We start from the raw sequence: 26,370 nt of genomic DNA on the forward strand, positions 1-26,370 counted from the left end.
GTTCTCTTTAGTTTCTTTCACATCTGGTTCGTTGCTCCATTTTATGTCCTGGTTCAGACGTTTCAGCGTTTTGCGCAATGTGCGAGTCGTTTTTGTTTGTTTTTTTGTTTTTACCCCATACTGGAAGAGTATCTGGAAGAGTATCGATGGAGAAAAAGCAGACAGACGAAAGCATTTTAAAACAACGGAGAAAAAAAATCCCTTTATGCTGATGATTTTAGTAGTTGCATGTCCATAAGAGCGATATTTTGATATTTAACAATTCGGCTCTTTGTCTCGAAATGCTTGCTGTGTTTAGCCGAGTTAATGAATTAAATAAAAGCTAATTTGCAACAAAGTCATGTTTTCAGTATATACATTAAAAATATATTTTTTAATCTTTCTTTTTTGACTAATACCATGATCCCAGTAGATCTGAGGATCTGAGGATATGAAAAGCCTTTTTTTCCTGACTGGGCCCTAAGCAACTGGTGGGAATGTAGCTGGTGTTTAAAGACTGTCATGGATGCTTGATGACCCAAACATTGTCACTCTTTGCTTCGCCTCTCTAAATCTGAACTCCCTTAATATCCAGCCCACTCTGCATGCTGGCAGATAAATTTGGTTTCTCCTCCAGCTCCGTCATTGTCCCAGATGATTTAGTTGTTTTTTTTTCGTTTTGTTTTGAACTATGGCACTGACTGTAGATATTCAGATGTTCATGCAAGAAGCTGTTAGGAATATAATATAACCTCATGGAACTGTTTACATGCATCAATGCCATGATTTTTAATGGCTTACTGCATAAACAAAGTTATTCATCTGTGATTTCATTTCGTTTCGCAGTGGAAACGCTGCAGTCGGAAAATTGTGTTTTTTCAACATTGGCAGAATACATACAAAGATTTGAGCACATTTGTACTGGAAATGCACCTTGATTTCTGAGGAGTGGCGAGGAGGAAATGGACTTTGTTGTATGTCACAGGTCAACTTTATGGAGACAGGAAGTCATGTATTACTGGTTAGACCTTACCAGACAATCTGATCAACTTTAAAAAAAAATGAGGCTGAAATTCAGGGTTTTAATTCAGAGATGAACTTCGTGTATTTTGTAGAATTATTCGGGGTCATTTCTTTGCGAGACGAATAAATGCACTAGAGTTGAGAATTAGACAATAAAAAATTCTCAATGCCAGATTCATGCAGTTTCGATGTCAACACCAAATTATCCTGGAGAACCATGGGGTGAACAGGCAGACCCCAGGGTTGGTTTGACCCCAATGACCTCTTTCTTGCGAGCTAAGAACGCTTCCATCTGCACTATTTTTTAATCCTCCCGCAGTTTTAGCGCGACACTCAGGAAGACGTTCGGCAAATGTCACGGTCGGACAGTGGGGAAGCGAGGGGACAGGTTGTCCCGTCAGTCTGTCAGATCCCAGAACCACAAAACACACACACACAAAAAATTCATCAAAGCAATTCGGCCCCGCTGGACTGAGCACAGAGTGAAAAAAATACAAATGTCCCCATCTCTTAAGACCGCAGGAGGGTTAAAGATGAATTAAGTATTCCAGTATTATACAAATACTTGATTATCATACCCAAAAATGAATAACACAAAACTGCCATTTTTATTTATTTTGTTTTTTTTTAACAACAATCAACTGCCAACAAGACAGAATCTTTGATACTTTATTGTTCTTTTAGCACACACCATTTGTCATTTTCTTTGGTGTTCCCATCCAGTCTGGTGTAGTTTCGATCGTTGCAATTCAGTAATTCCACATAATTCACACTGTTCCTGAATTATACATTCAGTCCAAAAAACGTCTCCCCATCACTTGCGCAAACAAGATTTTTTTGTCCCCCCCCACCAACTAAAATGGACTAGTATGGTAAGACAGCTGCTCCGTTCGCACAGAAGAAACAGCAAATCTCCATCAGGCTGGACAAAGCGGCTCATAAAAGCACAGAGGGCTGGTGCTTCCAGCCCCTTTCTCGACCGACGGGGGTTTTTAAGCTCTGCCCCCACCAAGCACAAAAGTGGGACAATGCAGGGGAGGCCGGGCAGAGGACACAGCAACCTGAAGTGGGTCATTAAAATGCATGAAAGTGCAGCTCGGGACTCAAAATAAGAAACAAAACCACCAGATCAGTCGGGTTTCAATAAGATGTCATTTTTATTGCACATTCCTGTTTGGTCTTGCAACGACCTCTCACCTTTTGAACTTTTTAAGACCTTGGTCTCTGACCAAACGCTTCCAAGCTAGGAGTGGGACACACACACACAAAAAGAAAAAAAAAAAAAAAAAAAAGAAGTCGCTTGCAAGTAAGCGGATCACGGGTCAGATTCCCTTGAGAAGTTACTGATCCTAGACCTGTTGCTAAGGGTCGCCTGCGTCCAGGCTGTGTTGACTCGAGTCAACCATTTAAAGATGAATTAAGTCAGTCGATTAGGACCAACGGGGAAGGGGCTGTGGTGGCGTCACGGAGGGGAGCAGGAAGGAGCGAGTGAATGTGTTGCACTCCCGTAGTCTTTTTTTCACCCCCAACGAAATCACACCTTCCTCCTATCGCACAAATACATAAGCTATCTTTTTTTTTCTTTTTTTTTTTTGTTGGTTTGTTTGTTTCTTCTCATTTTCCGGCAACAATTCCTGCAACATGCTTCAAAAATCATCGTTTTGGCAAACCACAGATAAATTAAAACACAGACATTCAATGTAACACGATGTGACTTTTTTTCCCCCCCAGAAAGAAATAGAAAGCCCAAACAGTACAGGACCCAACAAAAAGAACAAAAAATTAATATAAATTAAATCAACAGAAAAGAGAAGCATTTGCGCTTTTGTTTTCTCTGTGTTTTTCTTGCTTTTTCTTGAAAAAAAAACGATATACAGTAGCTAGCTACCAATCACGTAACACATGCAGATATATTACAAATAGTCAGTTCACCCAGTTAGTTTCTGCAAACTACCAGTCTAAACTATGTCACAAAAAAAGGTTTCTCTTGAAACCAGCAAACACTCAGCTTTTTGAGATATTTTGTTGTAACAATTACTCAGATTACAGTTTTGTCTGAAATGACGAGCCAAACTCGTAAAAAACAACAAAAAATCACTAGCACGCTTTCGTACATGATCACATACCAGACGGTGTCGCTGTTTCTGTCTCCGTTAACCATTTTTTCGCTTTATTTCATTTGCTGTCGGCCGCCAATCACAATTCATCTCATCATTTAGCTACATATTGCCACAGCGGGCGCTCCCTCGCCTCGAAAGCGAAATGGGAGAGGAAAGTGACGACGTGTCAGTTCCGAGCGGCAGGTTGACGTCCTCCGTCCTCCTGCTCTTTCCTAACGACGGTCTGTGGAAATGTCAGACCAATTAGCGGCCTTTCCTTTGACATTTACCTGGAACGTAGCAAAACAAGCCGGACTGGACTCTGCCCAGAAGGCCCGTAGCCGATACTGCGGCTGCACGCTCGATTTCCGACACCGAGGAACTCCTTTCGAAAGGAGGGAACTCAAGGTCTCAACAGGTGGAGCAAATAATGGCCGTCGCTCAGCCACTTTGCACAGCCACCTGACATTTTCCCAACAGCAGCCGGAAGTAACCAAAGAGCTTCTTCTTCTTCTTCCCTTCCCCATCCGCATCGATCAGGAGTTCTCTAATGCTTTCGTTCACTCAAAGCGCCGGCGTTACGGTGAGGTCAAACGCCTGCGTGGAGCAAAAGTTTGGGTTTTTTCCTGCTAACACTTTCTTCTTTACATGAAGGGTCGACAGAGATCGTCTGTGGTTGAAACTCCACTCAAGTTTACCATAATGACACAGACGGTGAGACGAGACGGCTAGTGGTTCAGCTAAAGAAGTTAGCGACCCCTTCGAGTTCGTCGCGTTGCTCGCAGTTACGTGTTTCACCGTTTAAAGGGTTTTCTCTTCGCAAACACACACACACACACACACACACACACACACACACGCACGCAGACACACCGAGGCCCGGCCTTCAGCTGTACCATCTGGTATCTAAATCATGGGAATTGTATCCTCCTTCCACTCCTACAGAACAAGCTAACATGAACGCAGAGAGAGAAAGAAAGAAGGTGACTGACTGTCATTCTGTTTATCGTACATAAAGCAACGTGTGACATTTTTTCTTAAAAATCCGTCTACGCAACACAGCTCTAAGTTTAGCCACGAGAGGAGGAAAGAGAGAGAAAGAGAAACAAAGCAAGTTAAAGAGGAAAGAGTAAGAGCACAGCTCCATGTAAATTACAATCGTTAGGTTGCATTGAGCCGTGAGCAACGGCACAGTCGAAAGCAAGAGGGAGAAAAATAAAGACGAAAAAAAAAACGAATGAGGGAACAGGTGGGCATAAATGCCAGCGCGCTGCCCGTCTATTAAACATTAACGGCTTAATTTTTATGTCAGTGACCCGAGAGCTACACGAATGGTTGGTTGTAGCCAGTTCAGTGCTAAAGAGAGGGGACTGGTGAGGAAGATGAGTCTCCTTTATTCAGTAGTCTTTCACATGGGTTGAAAAAAAAGTTCGCATATCCGATTTATCCGGCTGCACGTACGCAAGTGTGTGCTGGGAAAATAAAATGAAATAAAGGGAAAATAAATAAATCAGACGGAAGTGATGCACATTCCCAGCTGATATCTTTTTGAAAGTGAAACATTCAGACACGGACACGCTCCTGCCTCTCTGAGCTAGTAGAAAGATTCCCTGGACAAGATGGTGAAGAACAAGGACAAAACAAAATGCTTCTGCAGTGCTGTGGTGACAGTAATAATGCAAAAAAGTTACCAAAATAAAAAATGCTGAGTGAAACAGCCAAAAGTGAAGATGAGTCATTTTTGAGTTAGCGTGGTGTGTTGTTTTGCGTGTCGAGGCTAGCTTGTTTTTTTTCTTTTGTTTTTTATCTTCTTCTTCTCTCCAGCTAGCACGGGGCGGGTGGAGGGATGACGGCTGGACACTCAGCCGTCGGAAATGGGCGGGGACACCCAGCCGTACTTCTCGTGGGTCTTCACCAGGGACTTGAACGTGGCCTCGGCCTCTTTACGACTAAAAGCTTTCTTGGACTTGCCTGATTTCCTGCAAATGCGGCCCTGCAAGACACAGAAAGACGGGAAAAGGTTAGTAAAGTGTGGCGTAACAACGTTACAGAAACACAGATCCTAATTATGGTCTGTAGGATATTAGTATCGCAGTCTAGACACGCGCACACTTTCTATTTTCTGGACTTGAGCTTCCTTCAGTTGTATTCAGTGATAAAGATCGATGGAATGGTTTCAGAAACCTCTGATGTCAAGAAATACCTTTGGGAATCGAATTTAAGGATGTTCCACCTACGAGTTCAGAAACTGAAAGTATTTCCTCTTTCGTCAGGTAAGTTTGTTTCTTTTTACGTTCTGTGTTTTTCAGAGACGGTACCACGTATTGTGATGCAGTAGTGCATGTATGCCAGTCAGCCATATTGGATTAGGAGATCAGAGTTGGTGTGCAAACGTCGACTTACTGGCGTTGAGACGACAACTTCTGGGGACTTTCCTGTAAAATTTTAACAACTGTATTTTGGAAATTTCCAGCCAAAAAGGACATTTTTAGTCAATCAGGCAGGACCAACGGAGGCTAATTAATATGTTTTTGGTTTGTTTAGCTTTTTTTTTTTAATTATTCATATAACATCGGCTGATTTAAAGAAATGAATGAGGATGGCTTTTCTCCTGAGACCTGCTGCTGCTCCAACAGAATCAATGCCGTTTCAGATCTGAAGCTGCTGCCTGGAGATTCTAACGCCGTGCCTAATAATTATTGTCATTATTGATTAGAAGGCCAAACATCTTAATTTAAAATAGATCGGTCGTTCTCCTGAGCATGTCGGAAAGCGTTGAAATAATCACAATCTATCAGGGAGGTCTTCATTCATTCTGCCGGTCATATTTACACAGAAACGAGAGGCAACAATCTGACTGCACACAGGAAACTTGATCCCTCAAGTTTGAAAAGAAAAAGTAAAGAATTTCATCAGAACTTTCTATAAAATCTATTGTTTCATCTCAACATCCTCGAAATAATTATAAAGAGGCAAATTTTACACCCCTATCAAACCAGTTTATGAACATTGATAAACTGGTATGTCTTGGTGGTTATGTGTTTTCATTGATAATGGAGAAATTGGTAAACTTTCACACCTTATTTAACTCTATCCTAAAGAAATGATATTGATACGAATTGGTCGATGCGAAACATCCAATAGCAGACGTTTCTCCTTTTGGCAGCAGGAAAGATGCCGCCAAAACGAAGCCATGAAAAGATCGAAATGGCTAAACGACCAAAACAAAATGACCCGTCTGCTTCCCATTCCGTCTAAAAATACACATCAGATATCACTGCTTCTTTCCGATCACTGCTAATTAACGCCACTTGATGGAAACAGACAATTTAAAGGGTAGCAGAATCTCTGCTTTGATAAAAATGAGTGATTTGTTCGAACACTGGCATTTGATATCTTGTTCGGTCGAAAAGAAATATGGCTACTTTGTTTCGCAGCGTTGTTCTACTCCTGCTGGCAACACAGGCCAGATTTACAAAGCTACAATAATAAAAAAGCAACAAAACCAACAAAAAAAACCCCAGCCCACACGACACACACTGATGAAGTTAATGGCGAAGGCTCTGCCGCAGGGGGAGAGATGTTGACAGAACGAGCGGCCTGAACCCGGGGCTGACCGGCGCCGGATCAATGTTTAAAAGGCAGAGAACAAGCTTTTAAGACGTCAGCTTCAATCAGAAGCCAAAACCAGACGCAGCCGCTGCAATAAATGATGGAAAAGCTGTACGCGTGCGCACAATGCAAAGTCTTTCCCCGGCTCGGCGCAAGAAGCGTCGCAGCGCCTGATGCATTTTCACCTACCGAACTGTAGCCTGGGACTAAGAATATATGTGGGGGAAACATAAATTCAGCAGAACGACGAGAGCTGCTGCTTCTGCTTTTATCGGGGGCGTTAAAGTCTTCCCTGAAGAAGCCTGCGTAGGCGGTGCCGACAGAAAAGGAGACAACTGTCTCCGTGCTGCTAGGAGACATCTATGGCCATGACAACAACGCTCTGATTCATACCAGCAGCCACGCTTTTGCATGAGTTAAAAAAAGAATCACCTCCGGGCTTTCGAGTTTCTTTAAGCTCAGCAGCATTTACAAGAAATAAATAAATAATAATAAAAAAATACAAACAGTACTGTGTTACGGTAAGTCTGCTGTTGGATTGTGTTTGTAAGGAGTACAGGAACGCTGCAGCGTTTCTCTTCGCCAGGCATGTTTTGTTTTCTTGGCAGAGGAAAGTGGCATCGAGTCTTTGCACTGAAACCAATACTAATGAAATTTCCTCAGAGGTTAGGTCCTCTGCATGCTGCAGTGCAGTGCGGCGCGGCGCAGAGCAGCAGCAACCCCGTGTCATCACACGTCGCCGCCGCGCGCACTCCTGCACCGCCGCGCACAGCAGTCAGGGAAAGAGGCGTCCCTCTGAAGCCACGCAGAAAGCTCATAAACGACTACTGAAGCGTTTTCTTCTTCTATTAGTTGTTAAAGACACACGTCTCTGGAATTAGCTTTGCTGGATTTGTGCTCGGTTGCATAAAAAGACAGATTTGGTTTGAATAGTTCTCTGTACAATGTGCAAATCTGAACATCTATGAACCAGAGCTACGACGGCCAACAGACAGAGAGAGCATGTGCAGATCCTTTCTGCAGGATTCCGATGACCCACTTTTCTTATTCACAGTGGGGAAAACGGTTCAAATGACGTAATCTGCTTTTCTAGTGATTTGGTGTTTGAATTTGAGCTGTGATTCCACAATAAATAAAAAGCGTCAAAGATTACCTGAGAACATGTTTAATCAAGACTGGTAACTTCTGTCCAGATCTCAGGCTCTGAAGCCTGAACTCTAAACCAAGACACTTGCTCTTGACCTTGAATACAAACTGCATTCATAAGTTGCTAAAGTCCCTCTTCATGTTCTTTTAAATGGCAGAAAAACATTAGTTGAGGTGAAACTAGGTAATTGGCTCTAAATACATCCTAAGTGTTTTAAAGCATTACGAAAGAAGAAAAGCTCTGCTTCTAGAAAAAAAATCACAGAATTGCAAACAGGTCAGTAACTAAGGGCAGCAGTAGCACCTTTTATTTTGAAATATAAGCCTTATTTATGCATAAACCTTTAATTTCACACCTGTTATGATGCATTGTTTAAAGTAACTTTAAATTATGTTAGTTATTGTTGTGAACTCAAAGGATCTCATTTGGAAACACACACATCATGCATTCCTGAACTATGTTGGGCTGTACACTGGGGTTGGGTGTTAAATGTAGCAAAATTTAGCTACATCTTGACAATTGTAATTTGCCTGAAAAATCCAATATTTACTCCACGTGCTCTGGGCCAGGATGTGCTGTAGTGGGAAAAACAATGCAACACCCTCTGAACATTTCGGAGCATATTGCTTCACGTTGCTCATGAAACTGACTATTATTTTTGAAGAGATTCTACACTAATAGCCTAAAATCAGCCATAGACATTGAATTTACCCTCTTCCCTAAAATGTCACAAAATGAATGTTAAAGGAGTACATTATATGCCCTGAAAAGTTTACACATTTTAAAAGTTTGTACAAACCGTTTCTCTTGCTATTGCTTACCTCATAAGCAATAGTCCTGGAAATCTGATGCATAATTTGTGGTTGTGTGGAAATTAAGTAAATGAAGAATCGGTAAAGCGAGAAATATAAGATTATGGAGAGAACATATGTAATATCCATGTTCCCGAGGCTTCCTATGGCCTTGTATAACTTTGCAAAGCAGTTGAATGAAGTTGGAGATAATTAAATATATATATATATATTCAATGCTTTCTTTCAAAGAACGAAAGCATTGAAAGAAAGTCTTGTATGTTAGCAGTCTTGTATGTTATTTTGGTGTCTTTGTTTAACTAACAGGAGTAATTACAGTCTAATTGCAATTACAATCTGTTTTGTAATTTCTGAGATGTCTATCTATCTGGAAAGACATCGAGCTAGCTAGTTAGAAGTCTATCTAACTAGGTATCTATATGGATGGATGAATAGATAGATAGATAGATGTCTATTATGAGCATGTGAACCCTAACTGGACAGTGAATGTCTGTTAATTAAAATTTGATTTTAGGCCTTTATTACCATGTGAGACACATCATGGAATATTCTATCGCCATCTGATGGAATACCAGTGTGCCCTAATATGTCCCTGCTTGGCTATTTTGGGCCGAAAGCTACGCAGCGGATAAAAGGGGATGAGGTGCTAACAGAATGATCTGGAGATTAGGGCTGCAGTTTCCATTCTTGTAGCAACTGTGGCCTCGTTTCACCGCAGGGCTTAGAGACGCTCGCATACATCCCGGCCAACCCGTCTCAGCAGCTCCGAGCGTGGCCTATTAATTCTCCGGTTAGATAGTCCATCAGGGCAATTCAAATCATTTCAATGTGGAGTTTTGAATCATTAAATGAAACCAGGTGAATGCACAGATCGGTGAGTAATGTCACTGCGGACAGTAAGACGATGTCTGAAGCCTGTTAGCGCCGCAATGACAAACAGTAGGAGTTTTATTTTTCTACGTCATTTGTTATGGAAAAATAAATGGATGACTCACTGGGTGACTCATTCAGACAGTCATTCTATTGCAGTGGTGCTTGTGGACTTGATTTATGGTCCTACTTTTCATAAAGCCACATTAAACGGTATTGTTGTATTTTTCCTCAAATGGCCCATCTGATCATGTAAAACCTAAACAACATGCGGCCACTTTAAAACCTGCTTGGCCTCAAGTCTGAAAAATGTTGATTTAAAAGTTCAATGCAAACGAATCGTACACCTCAAAATGACAGCCCGTTGCCTCCGATTACAATTATTCTGATATTTTACTATTAAAGAATTAGAACACCAGTGAGCCTGATAAAGGGTTCGAGTCGAGAGGCTTTGATTTGTCCAACAAAAAAGCCAAGCATCTGTTTCTGCATCCTAAACAAAATCCACCACAATTAGCCAGAGTTTGAAAGAGACAGTAGGTGGAATACAAGGTGTGTGTGCGTGTGTGTGTGTGTATTTTCCCGCGCCAGTGTGTGTTGTGATTCAGCGAACGCCCCAGGCAGACGCTGTGCCATGCCAGTGTTTATCCTGCTCAGCTAAGCGCTCGCTCATTGAGAGGGACACACTCTAGTGTAGAGTGGCTGTTGGGTAATTGTGTGAATGGACATCAGTCAATGGGCTGGGCAGAGCAGGGAAGGCCCCAGTGCATGTTGGGAGGTGGCTCTTGGGGTCGGGTTGCATAATGCGGATATGTGCTCCTGGGGTCGGGATACACAGCTGGAGGATCGATGCCATCACGAGTTCAGTAACCCTACGGTACTGTCGGATGCTCATTCAGTGGTAAGCAGCTGTTTTCTTTGAAATAAAAGTCATAGCATGAAAAGTGAAACAGTTGAAAAGGGAATCAAAACATCAGTGTCTGAAGAGCTTCTATTTCCACATCGTAAATGGATATTCTTCTAGCAAAAACAGTTAATTCTAACTCAAGGTGTCTTCCAAATTTTACAAACAAGGCCTGTTGATGACATCAGAAGGTAAACACTTGTGATATGAACACTGCCATTCAGAATAATTGTTCAAAACGTCCCTCTTACACTCTACATGTCCATGGACATCTTTCATAGCATTCTTAATTGTTGGTAAAAACTGGACTTTTTAAGTTATGTTAAAAGTCAGGCTTGGTTTCCTAATCTGATCGAAGCATCTGCCACATCCAAACCAAATTTAAACGCACATATCACATTCACATTTCGCTTTTGAGTCAACTAAATGTTGTTTAGATGGATGGCAATGTCATCTTTTCTGCAGCATGTCAATGCAAAGGAAAGGTGCTCTAGGAAAACCAGCGTTTTATTGAAAGACACCATCTGTAGCTTCCTGATAAGGCACTTTACAATTATCTCTGTCATATCCAGTTTAGTGAAAAGGCAGAAGAAGTAAAACTGGCAGAATACGCACTAAATTTAGCCGGATCAGAAACTGTAGTCACTCTATCCCCTCTTCAGGATTATTGCCACCACTATCCATTTATCTGGAAGTTACATTTTTAGTATTTTGAAGTGTATTTAGTGCAGTAGACTTAAAAAAGAAAACCAACTACATTCAACCCATTATCTACACCCACTGGTCCTTGAAGGGGTTCAGGGTGTGGGATTCGGAGTTCAACCTGGACAGATTCATAACATGTTCACAAACACGCTTAAAGACAATTTAGAGTGACCAATTGAACAGTCATAGTTTTGGACTGTAGGAAAATTCCAGAGAACATATTTGTGCAAGAAAAGAACAAGCAAACTTCATACAGAAGGGTTGGAATTCAACCCAGAACCTTCTTGCTGCAAGGCAACATTGCCTCAACTATGTTAAACTCTAAAAGTCAAGACTGAATATTGAAAATTTTGTCCCCATGAAAAGGTGCAACTCTTAAATCATTGCCATAAAAATCTTGAGGCTGCAGTTTTAGACAGTGAGATCTGACATGTTTGATCTTCAGCTACACCATACATACTGTAAGCAATCCGTCAAAGACATACTTTGTGATTTTACAGTCACGCAATATTGTACTACCATCAAACTATTGCATACCAGCATGAGGCTTCAATAGTTTGTAACTATATGTAGCTTTAAGAAAACAGCTATTCAATATCACCTTTCGATGAATTTGTTTTCGATGAACGCAGCACATGCATTTTAATCACTGACTAAGCCATGCTGCCACAAATTTTGGTAACGTACCAAAATAAACTATGGGATGTAATATTCACCACACATAAGTGTCACTGCTACGCAGTTTACACAACTGTCACTTCTTAAAGTGTTACACTTTTATCTCATGCTAAAGCACGCAAATGCGCAGTCTGTACCAATGAAGATTTACAAACTGAGCTCATATTGTGCTGTTTGACCAATAATTATTTGGGCACTTGAGGTGACTCTCACAGTTTAAGAAGCATTGAGCTTCCATCATAAGAAGATAGCATACCCTGCCTGGACACAGAACGAGGAATGTTACCCCCATCCTACCAATACAAACACCCTGTCCAAAATGGCAGCACATTCAAATTGACATGTACTTAAATAAGCCAACATATGCGGCAGTCAAAAAAAAAAGAAATACTGTGACAGCCAAATTAATTTAATTTCCGCTGAAAACGTACATCCAAGCACCAAGCCGTTTTTACGCCTGTCTGACATTTCTCGAGTCAGTGGTTTGGAGTTTAAATATGCTGCATAAAAACTCTATTAGGATCTGTCTGCAGCAAAGAGTGACAGGACAGGGGAGCTGGTCGCACTGTAACAGATTAACTATTGCGCAACTCCGTACACAGGTGTACCGTTGAACACTTGTGCACTCACAACAACGCAGCAGCACAGATCGTATTTCCAAATTGGATTGTGTTGCAAAGACACCTCGGCTGCGTTTGTGCTCCCCAGACTGGAGGTTTCTACCTTCTGCACACCAACAGGGGGCTGATGGGGGCTTTGTTTACCCAGACACAGGGAACATAATTGGATTCCTAACCGGAAGTTAGGTACCCGTCCACAAACATCAGCACGTGGAACCGTGCGTGCGTCTGCTTGCGAAGGGACTGTGTTGACTCTTGACTCGCCACTGTGTCACCGCATGTATCCTCTCACACTAAAAATAGGCAGGAACTTTCTAAATAGGCACCATCACTATTGTCACATGGAACCTGTGGCCAAGGGCACATAAATATATCCTGTGTATCCAGGTGTATATATAGAGCTCCGTGTGCTCCGTCAGACATGATGCATGGGAGGTGAAAGCATCGCCTGGGTAATCAGGACGCAGCCCATCCCAAGTGCTGATGTAGACACGTCAACAAAGAGATAAAGCAATCCACACACACACAGGAATAATTAATCAATATTGTTTCCATTAGCAAAGCAGAGAAGAAGGAAGACGCCGAACCATAATTAGTGAACGCTCCAAAGCTGCTTGCTCATCTCCTCAAGCAGCAAGTCCAGATCAACGCACAGAAACACTGGCGCACACATCTTTCTCTCGGTCTCTCTGAAGTGGGCACAGCTTCTGCATGACCTCTCTTGAACACACGTGCTTTATGACCACAGATGACTCTGGAATAATGCTGCGTTATGTCACCAAAGCTGTGGGATGGTGGGGGCGGAGGATGGGAGAGACTCCATGACACTTTCTGAGAGATCTAACACCAAAGCGCTCAGAGCAAAGCAAGGGAGAGAAAACAACAACAACAACAAGAGCGGTCTCAGCATGAACTTATGGGAACGCGTTGCAGAAACATGTCCGTTTCAAAACGTAGCTTTTGAGCGCGCAAGTCCTGGCTGCCGTTTTCACCGGAACCGCGGAGTTGCTGCTGTGCGCCGCTGCCCATCGCTCAGGGGATATGAAAAACAGATTTGGCAAGATTACATAATTCAGTCAGCCTAAATCACAGCTGTCGGTACGCCTCCATCTGCCTCTCCGTCCATCGTCACGTGTTGAATAAATCGCTTTATTTTAGCCCAATGCTAAGAGCGAATGCTCATGAGAAGCGTGGTGGAAAACCACAGGTGGATGTTTTTGTGTCTTGGCGGCGGGTCTTTGTAGCCAAAACCTGCTGATTTATGGAGGTGATGAGAGGAGAGCCAGCATGGATGCACTGCATGAAATGGCTGCCAAAAAGTCACAGAAATTTAATATGTGCTACAGTCCTGGCTTTATTTGGAGGAGAAACAAGCCCTGAGTAGTATGAAGCTACCTAACGTTAATAAATGGAGGTACGGAAGATATACAAAGGAGCAAACCTGTTTGATTTATTTTAAAGAGTAATGGTAAAATTAGACTCATGTGATGATATTCTGAGTTTTTAAGACAAATTTGTAAATTTGGGAAGCTGTCAGAAATATGGTTGACTCCTCATTTTAAGCTGGTTGCTTATTCTTGAGTTATAGATTGATTGATTTATCATTCAGTTTAGTACCCACATCTACACTGATGCGGGTACTAAACTGAATGTTCAGAAAACCCCGAATGCAGAGAAAAGGGGAGCTAATGACAATATTTATAGACCTTTGTAAAAAAAATTATTAAATTTTTTAACTCACTGTTATTCTTGAAAACCCGCTACGTCAAAATATCGTACCCACCTGTTCTGCCCCATCCGGAAATACATTCTGTCTCCTAAAAAGTATTTGAAAAAAAACTTTGGTGCTATAAAAGGATGATTTGTTTAGGCCAAAAATGGACCTAGATGACTAAATAAGCATTTGCTAACCGACCATATGAACTGACGTTTGGTGGGTGCTGGTCAGTTCACCCTTTTGCCAGTTTGTACTTTTTCTGGGTTCATAATAGAGATGTCTGGTATGGGAGGTATTCTACTGACCCTACACCAATTCACAACCATCAACAAGATGTTTTGTGACCACTTTGGCAGCTGGAAAACAAACTGATTTCATCCAGTATTTTCCCTAATCTAGTACAAGAAAATATGACTTTATGAATCCAGTGAATAATATCTACCATCAGTGGGTCACTTAAGAGTTAAATTGGTTTGAACAACGGCCCTAATCTGAGAAATTTCATGACAGTGAACAGACCTACTTAAATGGAGATCAGAACCACAATATATGGAAATAGCATGTCATATAAACTCTTCACAAAAACTAAAATAAATAATCGATGACAAATAAATTGTCTCTGCACATACAGAGGTATGAAATGTTTGGTAAATAGTGCAATCTGGGAATAAAAATGGCAACCAGTGGGTGCAGAGTTGCTGATGGGGCAAACTGACCCAGAGCCATGTTCTGAATACACTGCAGGAACTTGAAAATATGAACTGAGTATTTTAGTTTCCCCTTAAAGTCGTATCCAATTTAACCTCATAGAAGCCATGATGTGCGGTATTTCGCTGTTCCATCACACGTTTATTGGGTGGTCCACATGTGACGACAACTTGCAGGAGATTTTGGATCTGGTCAAAGGATTCTGTTCAGGGGTGCCTCAAGGTGGCCAGCTGGGGCCCCTGATGATCTCCATGGCACACCAGATTATCGGCGACAACAGAACTTTCTGTGATCATGCAATGTCATCACATGGTGAAGGCCAGATGGGAGTTGGTCAGTTACTTCTCACCATGCTGATTTTTCCATTTTGAAAGCTCTTGCATTAAGGTCATTTCAGAGCCACTGTCAATGGAAATTGTTTTTAGTCATTGCAATTTATTAAATCATGTACCCTCTAACCTTAAACGTATGTCAATAAGCCATATTATACTGATAAGACCGTCTAGCTAGAGGGGTTAGTGTGGCCATTGAGACACAAAACAACATGAAAACAAATCGAAATGCACACCACACTATATGGTTTGGTGTGCATTGTTACCCTCCGTATTAAAAAATACATTCAAAGTACATTTTTTTTTCCTGCACGAACTGCCGCAGAGATGATTAATGTGTCGGATGGACGCCCTGAGCACCGACCCCCGCTCACCTGTCCTTTTACCAGGCTGGCAGCGAACTGCCTCATCACCGCCTCCACCGTGTAGGCGCTGGACCACCCGCGGGGGGTCAGCAGCTCCATGCAGATGGCGCCGCCGTCCAGCACGTAGCCGTTCTCCAGGCGCGGCGTGAGGACCCGCATGAACGGCGGCGAGAAGGGGAAGTTGTCGGGGAAGGTGACGTTGAGCAGGATGAACTCGGTGCTGGTCTCCTTCATGTCCTGCCACAGCGCCGAGTCCTTGTCCACCTGGTGCAGCTTGACGTTCCAGTCGAACAGGTTGTCCTCCACCAGCTCCACCGTGATGAAGTTGTCCCCTAACCTCCGGATCTCCTGCAGCTCCTTCATCAGCCGCCGCGTCCGCACCTGGGTGCAGTGCTGCCGGTGAGGCGCCAGCGGCGGCACGGAGGAGGCGCTGGAGGCTTTGCTCCCGCCGCCTCCTCCTCCTCCTCCTCCACCACCACCGCTTCCTCCTCCTCCTCCACCTCCCACCGTCTGCTGCTTCTCCTTCGCATCCTTGCCCTGCTTGTCTTTGCCGGCCGGCTTGTCCTTGCCGTGCTGGTCCAGCTTCCTCGCCTTGATCTCCGGGGTGCTCAGCAGGTTGGTCTCGTTGGCGGTCTGACAGTGTTTGTTGGCGTTGTTCTTCTGGTTCCCCTTCGTCCCCTTCAGCGAGCCCTGGTGGTGCTTCGGATCCTCCGTGTCTCGGTCGTGCAGACGGATCAGACCGATCTTCCGCAGTAGGGTGGCCATCGTTTGGATAGACGTCTTCCCCTCCGCTGATCCGCCCCCTGTTCCAGGGGCGAGACTCGCTCCTGTTTGGAGTCAGGCACAACCTTTACGGATCAGAAACCTCTTGTGTGTGGGGTTTTTTCTTCTTCTTTTTCTTCCCCTCTCTCTTTTCTTCCGCAGTCCACCCCCCTCTCTCCCTCTCTCTCTCTCTCTCGGTTCGCTGTAGCCTCTGGATGAGCGCACAACCGGAGAGCCTGGGGGCCGTTTGCGTCTCAGCGCATCGTCTCGACGCGGTTCATCTGCAGGGAGAAAAACACCATCGAGACAATTAAATCCACTAACACCACCAAGCAGAACATCCGACCTGACCCGCCTCCCTCCCTCACATAAACCGATCGCACATTATGACCGCAGTTGTGTCACGATAGGACGATGCGTTCCGCAGAAGCAATTAGGTGATAATCCATTTCTGCAGGACGGTGCGCGATTCATCGTCAGCGCGTACAAAAGGGAAAAAATAATCAAAGGAAGATGATGTCATGGTGACAGGAAGGCAAAGGAATATAATGAACGAATGTCTACTACAAAAAAAAAAGCCCAATAGTCATTTTAAATCGATCACGATTCAACTAAATAAATTCATAAATAGATAAATAAAAATCATCGCCTGTACCTCTGACAAATCCACATCAGGCCTCTCATCCAATCGGTTCTATTGCCTATAGTCAAGTTGTCCGCTCTTCTCGCTCCGCCTCAAACACAGCCGCCACTTTGAAAGCAGCAGCAGTCCGGCAGATGGAGAGGGAGTCTGAGGTGACCGAGGTCCACTGAAATCCGGAGAATGCGTGGAGTCCCCCGCGCGTCCCGAACTACAGCCCGGACAGCGCTCTCTCTCTCTCTCTCTCTCTCTCTCTCTCTCTCTCTCTCTCTCTCTCTCTCTCTCTCTCTCTGTGTATGATGAAGGGAGGAATAAAAGGTCTCCACCATCCAGTGGACCTGCCGTCGGAGAGCTGCAGTGATGAAGAAGAGGAGGAGGTAAAAAGAGAGAGAGGAGGAGGAGGAAGTTCGAGGTGTGTGTGCAGCTGCAGCAGCTCCTGCTTTAATGCAGCCGTGGATGAAACACACATACACACATGCGCGCGCGCGCACACACACACACACACAGTAAATCCTTCTCCTCTCTCTGTGCTCACCGGTGGGAGTACTGCTTTTCAAAATAAAAGCCTTTGGGTTCCTTTAGAGCCTGGAAAAGACTGGAAGTAAATTTAAGGGTTTCCACCCAGGGCTGTCCACAAGTATTTTGGGGGGTATTTTAAGTATTTTAATTTGGGGCCCTACATGCCAACAGCAGATGACATTTCGGTTTGACAAGTTACTACTGATCAGAACCTTGCAGGAGTAGCAAACAATAAAAGATGCTCAATTAATTGGAGAAGCGCTTAATTTACAGTAAACAGGTTGGCAGGTTTAATGTTTTTTAAATTTTTTTATTTGGAACAGATGTGTAGACTGTGGAAAATGTGCGAACTAAATTGATGTTCTGGAGAGCCCCCTGGTGGTTTTGGAGGCGCGGGACATGCTAAGCAGCCGCTTACATCGCATATGCCTCAGGCCGGCTCTGTTTGCAAGTCTGGATGAGTGTGGGAAAATAAAACAGAGAAGTACATTAAATATATATCAACTAACATTTTATTGAACAATCACGTTCAATAAATTTGAAGATTTGTTCAAACGACCTTCGTTTGTCAGATTGAAAGTACCTTTCTTTAATTGCTTTGATGTCATTTTCAAATTTTAAATGTCATCGTTTCATTACCTGTAAGTGGAAAATGACTGTAGTTTTCAAACATCCATGTATGTGTTTAAGGTGAAATAAATGGGTTTTCAGCAATATTTTGATTTATTGAATGGGTTTCTAATTTGTTACTGGACTAAAAGCACTCATGGACATTTGGACATTTAAGGCTCCCAAATATCTCAATCTAGCAGCACGATCTTTCCTTAGTTCAGTGGTTCCCAAAGTCTGGGGCCTGCCCCCTGTAGGGGGTGTGGTGCGATTGAAAGGGGATCACGGAAAGCAGTATGGATGGATAAAAAGAAAAAGAAACAGTTACATAAAAGTGTTTCACTGTAAAGATGGTTTGTAGCGTGTTTTGTTGCAACTTGAAGTGTAAAATAAACTTCAGTGAAGTTTGAAAACAAAACGTGTGTCTAGGTTCATGTCTGGTTGAACGATGTGTGTGCCCAGTTGATTGTTTTTTTATTTTTTGGCACCCCTCTAATTAATGTACCGATTGATTGGCCACTGATTGATCGGCCACCAATCGTAATCGGCCAATTTCCGCGAAGAAGTGTATGATCGGTGATCGCCGATCACTGTCTCTTGTTGCCGATCACCAAAGCGATCGCCCGTATCTCACCTCGCAGCCTGCGCACAGCAACAAATCCTGTCGTGAGGAACTCTAAGGCTCTCAGAGTGAATGGGGACGTTGGCGTGTTACGGCAGGAAATTACCTTGGGGGTGAAGTGCGTCACAACGCCTCAGCAGGACAAATCTAATATGACATTTAAAAAACAAGCACTTGACGAAGTTTGGCTATATCAAAGCTCAACGTAAGGGAAAAATAACATCCAGAGCGGCCAGACAGCAGGTACAGCAGCGCACAACTACCAACACTCAGCCTGATCAGCATCACGATCAGAAAGCTAAACAAATAATTCAAGTCTTGGAGCTCGAGGTGGAAGTTCTGCTCCACTCAGAACTTCTGCGTAACGTAAACAATAACAACCACAAAGATTTTACATGTTAAAACTTTCACTATGTCCAAACATGAGAGAAAATTTATAAAAAATAGTAATACTAATCAATCTCCTCTCCGTCCTCCTGTGTTCTGCAGAATAACTCCGGCCAGTCAGAAACAACCAATCAGAACCAGCACTTATCAGCTGGCCAATCAGAACCAGCCAATTAGAACCAGCAAAAATCGGCAGCAAAAAACCTGATCGGTGCATCCCTAATTGTAATCCATAGGGGGGCCCAGAAAGTCTTTGGTGTCCACTGGCCTTAGTTTGATTTCAAAGGACAGCTGGCGTCCTGTTCAGCTCGGCTTATCTGGGATGTTTCTTTGAAACCATGTTTTTGGCAGGAAGGGAACTATCAAGGCAAAATCACGCAATGTCAACTTCACAAACTTTCACTGTAAGTCTTTTGGTTTTGTTCCCAACTCAGTGGGTCCCAGTGCACTTCAGAATGGGAAATAGCAATGCAGCGAAGGCTCAGCGTTGTTCTGGAGCTCAGCAAAGGGCAGGAAGGATTCTGGAGCCAGTTTCACCAAACAGTACGAATAAAAGCAAACAAGTGCTTCCTATTTATGTCAAACAGGTCAATGTTTACTTCTGTCGTTTGGTTTTACTTCATGGGTTATGTGCAGGAAAAATGTCTGCAGTCAATATTTAGTTTGTAATTTCATATTAGAAATTTCAAATGGATATATAAAATGTAGAGCTAGATTAGAAAATCAGATTTTAAAATAGAGAAAGTGTTTGGCTTATTTTTGTTTTGTTTTTTTGGATTTTGTATCTTTTTTTTAGAAACCTTTTGTTGATGCCAGGATCTGGCTGAGGTCTGATCACTGGATGACTGAGTAGTGTCTAAATGTAAGTACTTTGTGTACACGGCCTCTGAACTCTTCAGCATTGATTATAGTGGCCAAAAATTTATTGGAAATTTGTTTAGAAAATAATCAACTAAACAATTTAGCTGACAGTGCAATATTCAGTTTTTTTTTTTTTTTTTTTGTCTCATCTATTCAAGCATGAAGTGTGTTCAAAATCCATCAAAAATAAATAAATAAATTCAGTCAAAAATATTTGATTGGATATTCCTTAAGGGAAATATGAATCATGTCTTCTAACAACAATAATAATTGCTTATAATTATTAATTTTATGAAGGATTCTTAATTACATGAAAAAATATTTATGGACAATCCTGAATGGCCTCTTTGTGAAACTCTTATACAACATGAGTGTCTTCAGTCAGAGGGCTTCTTCAGGTGCCCTGTAATACTGACTGCTACAGGCAATCATTCCAGCCCACAGCTTTCAGCATCTCTTTAATAGCCTATGAGTGACAACGATATTTAATTTCCCTCTGGGATTAATCATATTAATTCATTATTAGTTTAATTGGTTATATTAAATGTGTTTAATAAAATATAAATTCTGAATTTGATAAAAACACCACCAGATATTTTAGAAACCCTGTAAACGTATTTGTTTATTTATTTAGCGCTGTAATAGTAACTGAGTTGCTATTTTTAAAGCATAATCATTTCAAATGTGTTAAATCTAAACCGCACCCGTCTCATTAACAAAGGGCAGTCCTTCTCTCCAGCGGCGCGACACTTTGCGACACAATACGACAACCCTTTACCACTTGTTTCCGAGGTAACACGATTGCGTAGGCAGCCGGCTCTCAACGGTGACTGGCTGGCTGCAGACCGTAAAGCGCAGCGGCGTTCCGCTTCTCCTAGCTTGGGTGGCTAAACAGTCAACGCCGGTAATTTGGTGGCGGCGTTTCTGACGCGTCGCTGTCGGAGCCGGTGTATTTGTTGAGCGCATCGAAATGGCTGAAAAGTTCGACAACCTCGAGGAGCACCTGGAGAAATTCATCGAGAACATCCGGCAGCTGGGAATCATCGTCAGCGACTTCCAGCCGAGCAGCCAGGCGGTCCTGAACCAGAAACTGTGAGTTGGCTTCTGACTAGCTTCACTTAACGACAGCCTTGCGGTAAAAAGCTTCACGTTGAGCCCCTCCATTCACCTTTCGCTCCAGGAACTTCATGATATCCGGACTGCAAGACATCGATAAGTGCCAAAAGCAGCTTCATGACATCAACGTCCCTCTGGACGTGTTCGAGTGAGTCACGCAGCTTGTTCGGTTGTACATTGTTACAATTCAGCTTCCTTTCTATACCAATAGGAGGGGAAAAATACATTCATCACTGCGAAGCAGTTGCCACCTGCGGCGCTTTGTAAAACCACGCCGAACTCCATAACAGAATTATCCAATTTAAGATCATAATCACTTTCTGGTGTTTCTTTACATCCAAATGGAACATGAATTGACTACTCGCCTCTCATACCAGTAAATAAACATTCGGCCTACTAAATGCATTGAGTTTGTGCTTTATCTGTGCCACGTCTTACCATGATTTTATGTTAAACCTTGTGTTTCCAAAGGTACATCGACCAAGGCCGAAACCCACAGCTGTACACCAAGGAATGTCTGGAGAGAGCCTTGGCAAGGAACGAGCAGGTCAAAGGGAAGATCGACACCATGACGGTAAGAGATTACATCGAGGACACCAACGTTAGAGTGGGGGAAAAAACCTGCAAAGGTCTGGGACTTATTGTCAATGTTTTCCAGAACTGGATAAGTATTGAAAAAAGTAGGGCATGGAGAAAGTATTTGTGTTGAATTTAATGTCTAAAAGTCACATCATTCACCTGATACCTTTTTTTATTTTTGAGTCAAACTATTAAAATAGATTAAATGAATGTAAAAACCTGTAAACGGTTATCAACCATTTACTTGCATGTTACTGTCTCTATTTATTTCAGGTTTTATTTGATAACTTGTTTATTTCTGAGCTTTCTGAGTAGTTTCTAAATTGCTAAAATAAGAACTTGAGTGATTTTTTTTTTTTTTTACAAACAAGAATTGGGCACAAAAGTAAAAAAGAAAAAAGTTACAACACATAGTTGGTCTTCTTTGCCACAGGATTAAATCACACATTCAAACTTGATCTTATGTATACTGGCATTTGGTTAACTGTCTCATAACTTCAACGTAGCTGTTTTGCAGCCATCAAAGGATCCAAATACTGAAATAATTGAGTCTCTACTTGACTTTCTCCTGATGGTGAATCTCTCATACATTACGCGTTCTGCTCAAAATGAAATGGGAGAAAGAGGAGAGAAAGGCTGAAGAGACTGTCAATCAAAACCACAAAAATAGAAAAAGTTGGAAGAGGTGAAATGACCGTCACTCGTGACAAGGGCAACAAAAAACGAGCTGCAGAATCAAAATAACGTTAATTTCTGTTGTTTAGACTCAAAAACTGGTTTTTCTCAAAATCCTGAAACGAATCTGACATTCCTTCTCAGCCGAAGCATCGCTGTCTTCATTCTAAAATCACAAGGATTTCTAGATCACCATTACTTCATCTTCTATTGTTTTGTTTTTTTTTCTTTTTCCTTTGCACTGTAGAAATTCAAGAGCCTCTTGATTTCCGAGCTCAGCAAAGTTTTTCCTGAGGAAATGGCCAAATACAAGGACATACGTGGAGAAGATGGGCCTTCCTAGTGTCCGCAGCTCACAACTCTCTCCCCGACCTTCACCCTGTGACCCCTCCTGTATGGAAGGTCTGAATGAAGATCCAACAGGCCGTGTGTGACGAACGCTTATCATCTCTGCTAAACATTGCGCGGCTGCTGAGCAGAACTCACCCCCGCCAGCTTGTACATTGAAACTTATTTAAAACCGTTCTTATTGGAGAAACGTCACCTTTTTAAAGCCTTGGATGTGTTGCGAGAGTTTGAGCTCATCTTTAAGTTTTACAGAGAGAAAAGTTTCACAGCTCATTTCTAAGTATTGGGGAAGAGACTCCATCGGGTTCACAAACTGTATATTTATACCTGTATTTTTTTACGCTTCTTTATCATTGTGCAAACTCATGAGATTTTGTATCAAGCTCAGGATACTGAAGGCCATGGTGATTGAATGGAAATGTTTTTTGACAATAACTTTGTGCCTCAGTGTACAATCTTTGTCACATGTTTATATTGTAATGTTTAATAAATCCATTTTTTTTGTATGTTGAAACGTATGTTGCATTTGTAAAGTGTAAGAGGAAATAAATTCTTTGAAGATAAATTGGACCTTTTCTTTAACGGAAACATGTTAATTAGTTTTACAACATTTTATAATGAGCTTTAAAAGATGTGAACCATGTCTACATGAAAGTTAGTTTTTTTTTACATTTCCAATTGAAGAAAAACAAAATAAAAATATAGAATTTAAAAAGACAGGACTTCCAGCTGTGCAGATCATTTGAGAAATATCCAAGATGTTATTTAAAAGTTTAAAAAAAAAGAGGCACTGTGCCCTACACAGATCTGCCTTTGACGTTGTCGGGATCGTTCAGCTCAGGTTGCACCTTGTGTGAAACTAAATCCGGCCTGTAAAAGTCTACAGCGTTGAAACACAGAGGCACAGAGATAGTGCGCCTCCACCTTAAGGGATTAACCGCAGCGTCGGCTTCACCTGAGGCCTGATACTCTGAGACAGGAGGAGGAAAGTGAGCCCTGTCATTGCCTGGTGACGTACTAAACTCTTTTTCACATTCAAACCACAAACCTCTTTGTACTCTATTGGGATTTAGTGTGAACGACTAACACAAAGTTGTTCCGGAGGAGAAAATATTAATGTCTAACATTTTTTTGAAACAAAAACTGACATTTATAGATACGAATAATGTATCGTTTATTTGGAGACTAGAGTTGAATAGTGTAGACACCTGCCTTTGTAGGTCAACCTCATAATTTGCTGAAACTGATGGGTTGAGCAATGAGAGGATTAATGAAAGAAGGAGCTAAGAAGCCTATGTTCACTCTGGGTGAGCTGCGAAGATTCACAGCTTAGGTGTGAGGATCCATCAACACAACAGTTAGTATCCACCCACTACGCAAGAAAAAGTGGTTGAAAGAATACCATAAGACATGCCGTTCACCAAAAGCCTTGAAACAAAGTTTAATTGGTCTTTCTGTCATTATCCAAAGTACGTGACCATACCACAGTAGGAATTTAGATCGACCAGTGAATCAAGAACTCCGACTTTTGGCTCAGCCGTCTCTTCGTTACGACAGACCGTTACAGCATCCTCATCACTGCAGATGCTGCACCAGACCGCCTATCTATCTTCCGCACTACTTTTCCCTCGTTTGTGAATAAGACTCGGAGATACTTAAACTCCTCCACTTAAGGAATGACCTCTTCCCCAACTCGGAGAAGGCACTCTATCCTTTTTCTTTTCATGGTCTCAGATTTGGACGCACCAATTCGTATTCTGGTTGCGTCAAACTTTGCTGTAAACCGCCAGCTGTAGGAAAGCTGTAGATCTGAACCTGATCCAGCCAGTAGGAACATCATCTACAAAGGGCGGAAACACGATCCTCAGGCCACCAAAATGGACTTCCTCAACACTTTGGCTGCACCTTGAAGTTATGTCCATAAAAGTTATAAATAGAATCGGTGACAAAGGGCAACCTTCACATCCAGCTGTCATTGAAAACAAGCATTGCTGCCAGCAATGCGGACTAAGCTTTGACACAGATCATACAGGGAGCTGGTATGATCGTAGTCCAGGAGTACCACCCGCAGGATTCCTCCAGGGACACGATCAAACACCTCCAAGTTTATAAATCTCATGTAGACTGGGAGCTGGTCCAGTGTTCCATGACAAAAACCAGGATAGAAACCATGTGTCATTTTAATTCTGCTTCACGGTAGAAGCAGAATTATCTGTTGGTCTAATTCAAGAAGTAAACGTCCTACGATCACCTCACGTACTCACTCTTCTGCGGTGATGTAAACAGTTCCAGTTTTCAGCCAAAGCACGTTGCCCATCATTGACCGTCCTGCATTTCTCTGCTATTCATTTCACTCTTATTTTTGCCTCATCCTTTGGCCTCCCTTTCAGATTGTGGATGAAAGCATCCCGACCAGAGTGGCAGCAGTCAAGGGCGCCCTTTTCACTCCAATAATAAGCCAATTCGGATAGATTAGAAACATTTTAAATTAAATAGCTCTTTTTTCCTTTTCTTTAAACCCATTTTTTGTTTGTGCCAGAGAACCACAGACTTTTCTTTCACAGGGTGACTCTGCGTGGGCATCCATTACGTCGTGATGCTTCGCTAAGCAGTGAGGAGCAAAAGGAAGAGGCAGTGAGTATCGTACTGTAAGGACGCCTTTGTATGCAGCACCGAGGTGCACTGGATGACTCACTCGAAGAATCTTTCACCTCATCTGTCCTTCCTTGCACTCTCACAAACACACCTCTTCATCCCAAAGACTGCTTCAAAAATGTGTTAGGTTTAATTGAAATGAGTCGTACAAGAGAGGGTCCTTGTCTCCCTACTGTTAGCCCTGATTCTCTCTGGATTTTATTGGTCCTTTGACCTGGGGAGTTCATAAACCGCACTGATGGAGGTAAAAACTGGCAGAACCGGCAAAGTTTCATTTCTCTCTGCAAGAGGAGCCCATTCTCCTCCAATTTCATGATGTAAGGGGGTTGCTGAGCAAACAGCTTTCCACAAACAAAGGCAGGTATCACCCTGGAAGGGAGCGTTTCGTGGGGTGTCAGGTGGCGTGATGCTCCGCAGGCTCTAAATACTTAATTTACTTCCCTGAAAACACAGAAAAAGGTCAAGGAGAGAAATGTGACAATAAGATACAGCTGATGAACCGGGGGAGGGAGGGGATATACGTTGCTTCCATTTCTTGCTTTGGCTTTGCTGTATTTTCTTACAAAATAACTCGCATCCCTCTACATTTGTTTTTGGTTTTGTTGCGTTAATTTGCTGAGTTTGCCATTCCAACGAGTCAAGATGAAACAGTTATATCAAGATTTTAGTAAGGTAATATTGCCTTCATTTTCTGTTTAACATAATCTTGAAAGACGGATTTGATAAACCTGAAAAAAACTAGCTGGAATGGAAACACCAATATCATCATTACTAATTTATTTAACTGTACTGTTAAATAAAGATAAGTCATTTATTCTATCAAGTGAGTTATCTTTTTGGATGCCTAAACTTATATGACAACTTACTAATCTTTGCACTCATGTCAGTGTAAGAAATGTAAGTATTTCAATGGATTTGAAACGGGGTCCTGTCAAATGGCTCAATAGTGCCTCCTACCAACAGGAAGTGGGTCATTTTGGATCAAATGGTCATTTCTAACATTTCCATCACAGTTGGGTCGTGAAG

The 26,370-nt window shown here is 42.4% G+C and overlaps 2 protein-coding genes across 2 annotated transcripts; one reads left to right on the forward strand and one right to left on the reverse strand.

Annotated features, from left to right (window-relative positions):
• Window positions 1-1,587: 1,587 nt before the first annotated feature.
• Window positions 1,588-17,402, reverse strand: ube2ql1 (ubiquitin-conjugating enzyme E2Q family-like 1). The gene is made up of 3 exons (XM_055055922.1): window positions 16,989-17,402; window positions 15,581-16,614; window positions 1,588-5,094 (listed from the first exon to the last, which is right to left on the reverse strand). Exons 2-3 carry the CDS (start codon window positions 16,334-16,336, stop codon window positions 4,963-4,965), a joined length of 888 nt encoding a protein of 295 aa, XP_054911897.1. The 5' UTR covers window positions 16,337-16,614; window positions 16,989-17,402; the 3' UTR covers window positions 1,588-4,962.
• A 3,396-nt stretch (window positions 17,403-20,798) lies between these two features.
• med10 (mediator complex subunit 10) lies at window positions 20,799-23,254 on the forward strand. Its single transcript, XM_055055883.1, has 4 exons — window positions 20,799-21,063; window positions 21,152-21,235; window positions 21,559-21,661; window positions 22,589-23,254. Exons 1-4 carry the CDS (start codon window positions 20,942-20,944, stop codon window positions 22,682-22,684), a joined length of 405 nt encoding a protein of 134 aa, XP_054911858.1. The 5' UTR covers window positions 20,799-20,941; the 3' UTR covers window positions 22,685-23,254.
• The last annotated feature ends 3,116 nt before the right edge of the window (window positions 23,255-26,370 follow it).

Source organism: Poeciliopsis prolifica, unplaced genomic scaffold, assembly GCF_027474105.1.
Source record: "Poeciliopsis prolifica strain line A6 unplaced genomic scaffold, Auburn_PproV2 SCAFFOLD043, whole genome shotgun sequence".
Classification (NCBI taxonomy): domain Eukaryota; kingdom Metazoa; phylum Chordata; class Actinopteri; order Cyprinodontiformes; family Poeciliidae; genus Poeciliopsis; species Poeciliopsis prolifica.